The sequence below is a fragment of the Rutidosis leptorrhynchoides genome, chromosome 9 (genome assembly GCF_046630445.1).
Source record: "Rutidosis leptorrhynchoides isolate AG116_Rl617_1_P2 chromosome 9, CSIRO_AGI_Rlap_v1, whole genome shotgun sequence".
Lineage (NCBI taxonomy): Eukaryota > Viridiplantae > Streptophyta > Magnoliopsida > Asterales > Asteraceae > Rutidosis > Rutidosis leptorrhynchoides.
In genome coordinates, this window is record NC_092341.1 from 289,758,645 (window position 1) to 289,770,020 (window position 11,376).

At 32.9% G+C, this 11,376-nt stretch overlaps 1 protein-coding gene across 7 annotated transcripts; it reads right to left on the minus strand.

Moving 5' to 3' along the window:
- Positions 1 to 1,473: 1,473 nt before the first annotated feature.
- LOC139866856 (putative clathrin assembly protein At2g01600) lies at positions 1,474 to 5,289 on the minus strand. Of its 7 annotated transcripts, none has more exons than XR_011765652.1 (8): positions 4,975 to 5,289; positions 4,483 to 4,601; positions 4,196 to 4,339; positions 3,735 to 3,802; positions 3,217 to 3,353; positions 2,404 to 2,957; positions 2,161 to 2,291; positions 1,474 to 1,631 (listed from the first exon to the last, which is right to left on the minus strand). XR_011765652.1 is itself a non-coding variant. In XM_071855147.1 (7 exons), exons 4-7 carry the CDS (start codon positions 3,234 to 3,236, stop codon positions 1,562 to 1,564), a joined length of 315 nt encoding a protein of 104 aa, XP_071711248.1. In that variant the 5' UTR covers positions 3,237 to 3,802; positions 4,196 to 4,339; positions 4,483 to 4,601; positions 4,788 to 5,289; the 3' UTR covers positions 1,474 to 1,561. The 7 variants fall into 7 exon arrangements, 2 of the variants coding, with proteins under 2 accessions (XP_071711248.1, XP_071711247.1); XR_011765651.1 differs by having other exon boundaries at positions 4,788 to 5,289; XR_011765653.1 differs by adding an exon at positions 3,051 to 3,120 and having other exon boundaries at positions 3,217 to 3,802; positions 4,788 to 5,289.
- Positions 5,290 to 11,376: the final 6,087 nt, after the last annotated feature.

Below are 11,376 nucleotides of genomic sequence, written 5' to 3' on the forward strand. Positions count from 1 at the left end.
CCTAAACCCCCCATGCAGTTTGAAGAATTCCCAGAACTCTAAGATACCCCATGACTCCGGAAAGTTGTACACCATGAACGATGTCACCCTTGAGTTGTCCGACCACATAACTCGACCTTGATGGAACTTACCGTTGTACTCTCCTCGATTACCAGGTTCCTTGTGTTCGTCGTTTACCCTAGATTTGTATCGGTTTCTTCTTGTTACAGTTTGCCACACACCCTCTTGATTTTCTCTCTCTAGGTTTTCTCTCACTTGACTTTCTCTCTCACACATTTTTCAATGGCCCTATTCATATATATTAGCTAATCATTGAATTTAACAAGTTAAGGAGCCCGCGCTTCGTAGCGGAACTCCAAAGTAGGCCCTAATAGAAAACCAAGTGTTTGGGAAAAAACAATGTGTATGAAAGGTGGCCCAAATCATTTGGCGTTTTTTAAAAGGCATCCGTTTTGTGAGTAGTTAGTTGTGCTGTGTTCGTAAAATTATTTCGAGTTCAACGGTATTGTTGAAAAAATTTAACTCGCGGCGAGTGAAAAGATATATCCTGTAAGATTTTTTTGGAAATTCTGGTTGGGGGGCCGATTTGTATTTTGACCAAATTTGGGGGGTCATTCGATTTGTATTTTGAGCAAAGTTGAGTGTTTATTTTGAAAAAGTGGATTTTGGTAATATAATAATGTTAGGAATAGTGAATTCATAGTTTTAGGGGCTGATTTGTATTTTGATCAAAGTTGGGTGTTATTTTAAAAAGTGAATTTTAGTAATATAATAATGTTAGAAATAGTAAAATCATACTTTATATTGAATATATTTATAATTATAATGTAAATCAAATGGTTCAACTTTATTTGATAAAGTATTCGATGGTCAAAATTTATTGTAACTACCTAATAAAGTTATTATTATTATTATTATTAAATAATATTTATTCAAGTATCACCATTTATGCATAAAATATTGTCATGAAGATAACTCGTTATATGATTTTAAAACTCATATACTTTAATATTTTCTTAATTTAGAATATTTATATAGATATAGATAGATATCTCACTAAAGATAGATGATTGTGAGATATATGATGAAGTAGATGTAGGCGTATAGCTAATGTAATTTATATTGATTTAAAAGTCCCCATATAATTTGGGATATATATCCTATTCGAAATTATATATTGATATTGATATGTTTTATTAAGCCTATCTATACATATAAAGTAAGGGTTATTTTGTCTTTTTAAAGATCCTATTCATATAATAGCTAGTCATTGAATTTAATAAGATTGAGGGGTACGCGCTTCGCTCTGACAGTTGTATGCGATTACGATGGTTATTGACTACACATCGAATGATAATTCTATGCGGTTACGATAGTTATTTACCACACATCGTATTTACATGACAAAGCAGTTCACGTGTAAAAGTTACCAAAAATTGGTTATTAATTACGAACATAATTAACATCCCAAAATATTCAATTGTTACAAACATGCAAAATTCTTACTTTGAAATGATTGGAACCTTAATAAGTATTTGCTTTATTTCTTCCATTAATTTCTTTAGTCTTTCCTCAAATTCTCCACGGTCCATTGTTCCAGCCACAAGTAGACCCATATCTAGAGTTATCACCTCAAAAAAGATGACAAAACATAAGCGTTAAACAACAGTTTGCACACCCACTTCAGGTTACAGACTATAGCTATAATGATGAAGTATAAGACTAATAATAAATAAGTAAGACTGATAGTAATAATGATATAACGCCCTTGATTTTGACAGTTTTATTTATTTATTTATTTATTTTCACGTGTGCACAGCCACTTTGCAATAGACTTTGGGTCCCACACGAGCATATTTAACACTTTAGACTGTGACCATTGAAAAGTACACTCTTCCATCTTTCAATCTTTCAGTAGACAACTTATTCATTAGGATTCAAGGGTTGAAAGTTATGATCTATCGAAAACAGCCCATGACTACATTATTATAAGCCACACTAGATTTAAGAGCCCGTGCGTTCACGGGGAATCTTAAGTCAAAATCAATTCAAACATAAAATACTATATCAATTAACGATATGATAAAGACAGTATCACAAGTGATTTTGTGCATATTCAAACATAAAATACATAAAATACTATATCATTCGAATGCATACCTTATTCTCTTGACCTTGAGCCGGTCTTGGGATACGATCAGCTTTAAAATCGTACTTCAAAATTCTAAAACACTCGAGTCGTTCCTCTAAGAAAAGTCCATACGTACGCACCCAGGCAGAACAATCCCAAGCTGATTAACGAAATTACAAAAATCCGTAAGAATTTTAAGTATAAGTTTAGAACAAATTAAGAAATAAAATGGCCATACAAAACTTTTTTATAGTTTGTGTGAATTCACTAACCAATGGGACTTGAATCGTCCTTGAAATTGGCTAGTCGAAGAACACGTCCTCTTTGTTGAAAATTTAAAAGTTCTTCTCGAAAAGTAGGATCACCCTCCCTTAATGTCCTATGGATAACTATCAGAGTCGTCACTAACAATGAAATAGGTTGTCTAGCGTGTATTCAAATGCTTACATCGTTCCTATATTATCATTCTAATTCTATTCGACCCGCAAGTTCAAGAACAATAGAAAAAACTAACAGTTGTGTCCTCTTTAGTGTAACTGAACTTCTTCTTATTAGTTGTGAACCATTTATAATTTACAATATACTAACTGAAAAAAAGGGTAACTAGTAAATCTATCTATGCATAGAAAATATACTGACAACAATAAAAGCCTAGTGTAAAGCAAGTGCAAACATTATGCTGAACAAAATCCATTTGATTCACCAAAACCATAACTTGATAACATCACCGTCCAATTACAAGTCTTAGCCAATCGCCTTGCTAAAGCATGTAAACAATATTGCACATCCGCTCGAAGCCGAATCGCACACGTATACACCAATATCTCTACAATACCAAAACATCCCCACATTACACGATTTCTCCCAAATATTGAAAAAATAAAAAAATTGAAAAATTTGAAAAGGCTAATTAACTTACTTCTGATGTGTCTTTCTTTGGGTGGACACTCAACATGATTAGTAGTCTTAACAATTACAATATCAACATCCTAAAATCACACATCAACAATAACGATAAAACCCTAATTGTGTAAAAATTAGAAATACTGTCAACATAAGATGAAAATTAAGAGAGATTTAAAGACCTTGAAGTCACTATTGACATGTGCTAAACCAACAATGGTTTGATCTTTAAGAGCACCGTCACTGCGATTGTGACCAACCCCAACTGAATTTTTTAATTTGACTTGGACCATATCGCTACTTTCTTTCCCGCAACCATCTTCAAATGATAAGCCTTTCTTAGCACCAGGCTTAAAAATCCCAAAAACACACTATATATAGAATAGTATTACTAATAAATAAAAAGTAAAAAGTACATTTCAAAATACATGAAAGAGATCCCACACATTATAAACTGGATCACTGTTAAATTATGCAATAGACCTTTAAAAAAAAAATATATAGTAATATGCAATAAACATGTGATAACAAAACATCAAAAGTTTCTTCGGATAAACATGCTCATCAACAAAAATTCATTTTACCATATATGCACCAAAGAAAATGAAGATGGGAACATCACATGGACCCATATATATGTATATGGGTCAAAATTGACTCCTCTAGTCTAGACAATAAACATAAATATTCCTGAGATTACTTGTTAAAGATACTTTGCAGAGCGATCCTGAAAGCCACCATGCCAAGACGTTGAGAAGGAAATACAGTCTGCATTAAACATGTTCTAATTACCAACTTAGAAAAAAAAAAAAAAAAAAAAAAAAGTTAAACTACATTAAATATAATAATTCCAAACAGTATGAGAAATGGGTGGGCTGAGTGTTAACCCAAAAGCTTGAACACAATGTTGCATATAATTACAAAGTACTTACCCATATTTCAAATTCAATAATTATAAAAGTTTTTTATATAAAAAAAATGGTAGATACTAATATTAATTTGTTACTTCTTAGAGTGACTTTCAACTCACTGTAATGTTCCCTCTTTTTTTGAAAATATTTTCAATTTAGGAGCTCGAATAGACAATTTGTAGTCTTTTATACATATGCTTCTTATCATTAAAGAGTGAAAAAAAAATTCAGATTCTCATATTGAACTTACTTATTTTTCCTTGTATATATATGACAAATTTGGATGAGCCCCTTACTGTACAAATGAGAAGCTAGACAGCCTTCGTTCATGTAAACATATATGAGCATATGTTGTCCCTTTTCTGTACAATATCCCACCAAATTCACTAAGTTCCTGTGATGTAATCTTTTTAATAACATAACATGCAACATAATTTACAAATAAAAAGAGGTAAAAAAAAAAACTATATCACAAGCTTGATATAAATAAAAAATTGTATTTCAAATATTAAATATGTAACGACATATTATTGCTACCTATGTTTGGAACTCTTTTTCACCATGTTTGGAATCAGTTGCAGAACTTTAACAGCAACTGCTTCACCTGGCAGTCATTTGAGCTCTAGAAACCGGACTAAACTCCCCTTGACCTATGACTGTTCAATGCAAACGGAAAGCGAAAACCATGGTTACCGAAGGCAAACCAAAAACCCAAATTTATTTCGTGCAATCGCAGCAGGATATTAGTTTTGGGATCGATTTAGTGTAAAATTAAAACAATGCAATAACAAATTTTCGAACGGCAAGAAACGTTCATCCACATAGAAGCTTAAAATCGTTACCTTTTTGCAGAACTTGAATTGATGAACAGTAACATGATCAATTATTGGTTTAATGCGTGTTGAATTTGATCGATTGGATACACAATAAACGATTTAGAAGTAAAACTCAACCGATTGGATTTATCTGACTAAAATCGAAAAATCAATTTTGCGAGAGTGTTCCGGCAAACGGAAAGGAAAACCTAACCTTACACCATCTTCAATCAGCAGACCCCTAACCAAAATGGCCGATTGCTAGGGTTTTGTTCCAAAATATTATCATCGCAGCGATATTCCAAAACCCTTGTAGCACAAATGGTTTTTGATGTAGAGAATGGCGAATGAAATCGGATGAAATTGGGTCCGATAAATGAAATTTTTTGTTAGATTTTGATGGGAAAAAAGAAGATACGTTTTTGCTGAATTTTTGGGTGAGCATGGGAATGGTGAGGATGGTTGATAAGAATGAGTATGTTTTGTCTGACAATTTGACTAATGAGTTTGTTGCAGTTCACACGCCTCACATGAATGTTTCCATTGTTATAATAATAATAATAATATAGATATGGATAGTCAATTTTGGTGTATACATATAGTCAATTTTGGTACACAAAGTATGTATTTTTATATTGAGATTTTAGGCTATAAATACTCATGAATGCAAGCATTAAACTTGCACCATTTCTCACACTTACAAAGTGTTTCTTTCTTTCTCTCCATTATCATCTTTGTTCTTACACTTCATTATTAGTATTCTAAATCAAGAATCAAATCACTAAAGGTAGTTATAAGCCTACTGAATTATAACATCAAGAATCAAACCACTAAAGGTAGTTATAAGCCTACTGAATTATAACACGTTATCAGCACGATAATCTTAATACTAAATATGGTTGGCTCTGCCACCAAAATGATATATGGTCGGTTATACCACCAAAATGATATATGGTCGGTTATACCACCAAAATGATATATGGTCGGTTATACCACCAGAATGATATAGGTCGGTTATACCACCTGAAAAAATATATGGTCGACACTGTCGCCAAATTTTCATTTATGTTTACTAATATTTATATTTTTGTTATATAACATTTATTTATGATTGCTTACACATGGTCGACACTGTCACCTACTTATCATTTATGTTATATTAAATTTATGTTTAATGTTTATATACTTATGAATATAAATTGACTCTAATTTATCATGATGTTTGTTTTAATTTTTGATAAAAGAAAATGTCGAATCTGGAAAAGCTTAAATTTACTCCTTTAGAATCAACTGGAAACAACTACATGCCATGGGTTATAAAAGTAAAAATGCATCTTAAATCAATGGGCATTCTTGAAACCATAAATGAAAACAACACTTGTTCTGAAAAAGAACAAGCTACGGCATGTTGCTTTATTCATCAACATATTGATGAATGCTTACAAAATAATTATGTGACTGTAGAAGATCCCCATGTTTTATGGGAAGGTCTCAAAAGCAGATTCAATAATCAAAGAGAAATTTTACTTCCAGCTGCAATGGAACAATGGAGAACATTAAGGTTCCAAGACTTTAAGAAAGTAAATGAATACAGCTCAGCTCTGTATAATACATGTTCACAACTTAAATTCTGTGGACATGAAATTAGTGATGCAGACATGATGGAGAAAACTTTCTCCACAATGAATGCTGCAAACATCACAGTGCAAAGAAATTTGAGAATGCTAAAGTTCAAAACATATCCTGAACTTAATTCATATCTCTTAGTTGCAGAGCAAAATGATGAGCTATTAATGAAAAATCAGCAATCCCGTCCTACTGGTACACTTGCAATCCCTGAAGCAAATACTGCAAATAATTATAAACAGGGACAAGGACGCGGGCAAGGTCGTGGTTATAATAACCATCACCATCATCATGCCAAAAGCCATAACTATGGTAGAAACCATCCTTATGGTAATGGTAATGGGTGTGGACGTGGTCGTGGTCGTGGCCGTGGTGGTCAAAGAAATAGTAATCCACGAAAATATAAATATCAACCACAAAACAAGCCCATTAAACAAGATGTTGAAGAAAATTCTTCTAAAAATTCTGAAGAATCTTGCTACAGATGTGGTAGAATGGGCCACTGGGCTAATACTTGCCGAACATCTAAACATCTTGTTAAGATGTATCAGGATTCGCTGAAAGGTAAAGAAAAGGAAGTAAATTTTGTGGATAATATTGATCCAACAGTCACTGAGAAACCATCTGATTTATATGAAGATTTCTTGAATGTTTAAGTTGTGTGTCTTTTGAAAAATAAACGATTTAATATCGTCTGTCTTTGTCATTATGTTTGCTAAATGTTTCAGTACTATCTATTTGCGTTTAAAATATTGTGTAATATTAATGTACTCACTATTTATTTCTTATATATGAAGTTCAATATGAATTTTGATGGAATACAACATCAATCAAGTGGTGGAGATCTCTGTATAGCAGACAGTGGAACTACACACACTATACTTAAATCCGAGAAATATTTTATTGATCTAAAACCAACAGAAGGAACTATACATACAATATCAGGACCTGCTAACTTGATAAAAGGGATAGGAAAGGCAAATTTCATACTACCAAATGGTACAAAATTTTTAATAAATGATGCCTTATTTTCTCCCAAGTCAAGCAGAAATTTATTGAGTTTCTCCGACATATACCTTAACGGGTATGATTATCAGTCAGTGACAACAGAAAATGAGAAATATTTAAGTATCACTGACAAGAGTCATGTGGTTGAAAAACTGCCAAGACTTAGTTCTGGATTACATTATACACATATAAATGTACCAGAAATACATATGGTAGTTAACGAAAAATATATTGATCCTGGTGTATTCAGTTTATGGCATAACAGATTAGGCCATCCAGGATCAACAATGATGAAAAGGATTATTGAATGTACTCATGGACATCCACTAAAGGATAGAAAAATCCATCATGATACAATGGTTCCATGTACATCTTGCTCTCTTGGAAAATTGATAACTAGACCCTCACCACTTAAGGTTGAGAAAGAATCACCAATGTTTCTTGAAAGAATTCAAGGTGATATATGTGGACCAATTCATCCACCATGTGGACCATTTAGATATTTCATGGTTCTAATAGACGCATCTAGCAGATGGTCTCATGTTTGTCTGTTATCAAGCCGTAATGTGGCATTTGCAAAATTTCTTGCCCAAATTATTAAATTGAGAGCTCATTTTCCTGATTACACCATTAAAAGGGTGAGACTTGATAATGCTGGTGAATTTACATCTCAAGCATTTAATGACTATTGCATGTCTATAGGAATTGTTGTTGAACATTCTGTTGCTCATGTGCATACACAAAATGGTTTAGCCGAGTCATTGATTAAACGTTTACAGTTAATCGCTAGACCATTGATAATGAGAACAAAACTCCCTGTATCTATATGGGGTCATGCAATTTTACATGCTGCTGCATTGATTCGCATCAGACCAAGTGCAAGTCATAAATATTCCCCCCTACAACTTGCTTTTGGTCAAGAGCCAAATATTTCCCATCTTAGAACATTTGGTTGTGCAGTGTATGTTCCAATTGCGACACCACAACGTACAAAAATGGGTCCTCAAAGGAGGTTGGGAATATATGTTGGATATGAAACATCTTCAATATTAAGGTATATTGAACCTATGACAGGTGACGTTTTTACAGCACGTTTTGCTGATTGTCATTTTAATGAAACATTGTTCCCTAGATTAGGGGGAGAAATGAAAAATAAAGAAAATGATGTTTCATGGTGTGAACCTCAATTAAAGTATCTTGATCCTCGCACAAAAGAATGCGAGACAGAAGTTCAAAAGATAATGCATATACAAGAACTTGCAAATCAATTGCCTGATGCATTTACAGATACAAAAACGGTGACAAAATCATATATACCAGCAGTAAATACTCCAGCTCGAATTGAAATTCCAAAAGCTGGCAATAACGTCACTCATGAATCTTTGCCACGTCAGAAACGTGGAAGACCAATCGGTTCAAAGGATAAAAATCCTCGAAAAAGAAAATCAGCTGATAATGAAGTAAAAGAAAGTGTTCAAGAAGAACCACAAATCAGTACTCCTACTGCAGAGGAGATTGATGATGTCAATACAGAAATTGCAATCAATTATGCATATTCAAAAATATTATGGAACCGAAATGAAATGAAAAATCTTGATGAGAAATTTTCATTTAATGTTGCATATGACATCTTGAATAATGATGATGATCCAGAACCAACATCTATGGTTGAATGTCAAAATAGACATGATTGGGCTCAATGGAAAGAAGCAATACGAGCTGAATTAGAATCACTCAATAAAAGAAAAGTTTTCGGATCCATCATTCTCACTCCTAAAGATGTGAAACCTGTAGGATACAGATGGATTTTTGTCCGAAAAAGAAATGAGAAAAATGAAGTTACAAGGTATAAAGCTAGACTTGTAGCTCAAGGTTTTTCTCAAAGACCGGGAATTGATTATGAAGAAACTTATTCTCCTGTTATGGATGCAATTACTTTTAGGTACTTAATCAGTCTGGCAGTTTCTAAAAATTTAGAAATGCATCTCATGGATGTTGTGACTGCTTATCTATATGGATCACTTGATAGTGATATATATATGAAGATACCTGAAGGATTTAAGGTACCAGAAGCATCAAATGCAAAACCCAAAGAAATGTATTCGATTAAATTACAAAGATCTTTATATGGGTTAAAACAATCGGGACGTATGTGGTATAACCGATTAAGTGATTACTTGATAAGCAAAGGGTATACAAATAATCTTACTTGCCCTTGTGTTTTCATTAAGAAAACAACATCCGGATATGTGATCATAGCTGTTTATGTTGATGATCTTAACATCATAGGTACAAATAAAGAGATCCATGAAGCCATTCAACTTCTAAAGAAAGAATTTGAAATGAAAGATCTCGGAAAAACCAAGTATTGCCTTGGTTTACAAATTGAGCATATGCCTAATGGTTTACTTGTACATCAAACAACATATACTGAAAAGATTTTGAAACGTTTCAATATGGACAAGGCAAAACCATTAAGTACTCCTATGGTTGTTAGATCACTCAATGTTGAAGCTGATCCATTTCGTCCATGTGAAGATCAAGAAGACATTCTTGGACCAGAAGTACCATATCTTAGTGCAATTGGAGCTCTTATGTATCTTACAAATTGTACAAGACCTGACATTTCTTTTGCAGTTAATTTGTTGGCAAGGTTCAGCTCTGCTCCTACCAAAAGACACTGGAATGGGATCAAACACATATTTCGATACCTTCGAGGAACTACTGATTTAGGATTATTTTATTCTAACGAATCAAAACAAGATTTGGTTGGTTATGCAGATGCAGGTTATTTATCTGATCCACATAAAGCTAAATCTCAAACTGGATATGTATTCCTAAATGGAGGTACTGCAATATCATGGCGTTCTCAAAAACAAACACTTGTTGCTACATCGTCAAATCATGCCGAAGTGATTGCATTACATGAAGCTACTCGAGAATGTTTTTGGTTGAGATCAATGACACAACTCATTACTGATTCTTGTGGACTAGAACGCGATAAAAGTCCAACAACTATCTATGAAGATAATGCAGCTTGCATAGCACAGATGAAAGAAGGGTATATCAAAAGTGACCGAACAAAACACATACCACCTAGATTCTTCTCATACACTCAAAATCTCATTAAGGACAACCAGATTGAAATGAGATATGTGCAATCTAGCAAAAACTCTGCTGATCTTTTCACGAAAGCACTTCCAACTGCTATTTTCAGAACACACGTTCATAACATTGGCATGAGACATGTTCAAAAGATGTAACAGCTGAAGCGATGTCTACTTGAGGGGGAGTCAACTCCATGCTGCACTCTTTTTCCCTTAGCTAAAGTTTTTTCCCACTGGGTTTTCTTTAGCAAGGTTTTTAACGAGGCAGTAATTTATAGTTGATCTTCAACAAAATAAAATTGCTATCCAAGGGGGAGTGTTATAATAATAATAATAATATAGATATGGATAGTCAATTTTGGTGTATACATATAGTCAATTTTGGTACACAAAGTATGTATTTTTATATTGAGATTTTAGGCTATAAATACTCATGAATGCAAGCATTAAACTTGCACCATTTCTCACACTTACAAAGTGTTTCTTTCTTTCTCTCCATTATCATCTTTGTTCTTACACTTCATTATTAGTATTCTAAATCAAGAATCAAATCACTAAAGGTAGTTATAAGCCTACTGAATTATAACATCAAGAATCAAACCACTAAAGGTAGTTATAAGCCTACTGAATTATAACATCCATATCTTTATTTTCTTGACATCTATTGTTTAATAATTCAATACCAAGTGAGAATAAGCTCAAGAAAGAAGAATTATAGCCCAAATAATCTAAAAGAGTCCATTTAAAGAGTATTTGGTTAAAAAAACAGCCCATATTGATTAAAAAATAAAAAATAAAAATAGGAAAACACATTATAAAGTACCAAAAAAAAAAGCAGTACTTTCAAAAATTACCAGTGTAGGTTACGTACTTTC

What these genes read in the sequence shown, in the direction of transcription:
- LOC139866856 (XM_071855146.1), bottom strand. Translation starts at nt 3,236, where the DNA reads ATGTCAATAGTGACTTCAAG. An exon ending in ATGTCAATAGTGACTTCAAG is followed by an intron (nt 2,511 to 3,216) that starts GTCTTTAAATCT and finishes AGTTATCCATAG; the next exon opens with GACATTAAGGGAGGGTGATC. An exon ending in CTCAAGGTCAAGAGAATAAG is followed by an intron (nt 1,632 to 2,160) that starts GTATGCATTCGA and finishes ATCTTTTTTGAG; the next exon opens with GTGATAACTCTAGATATGGG.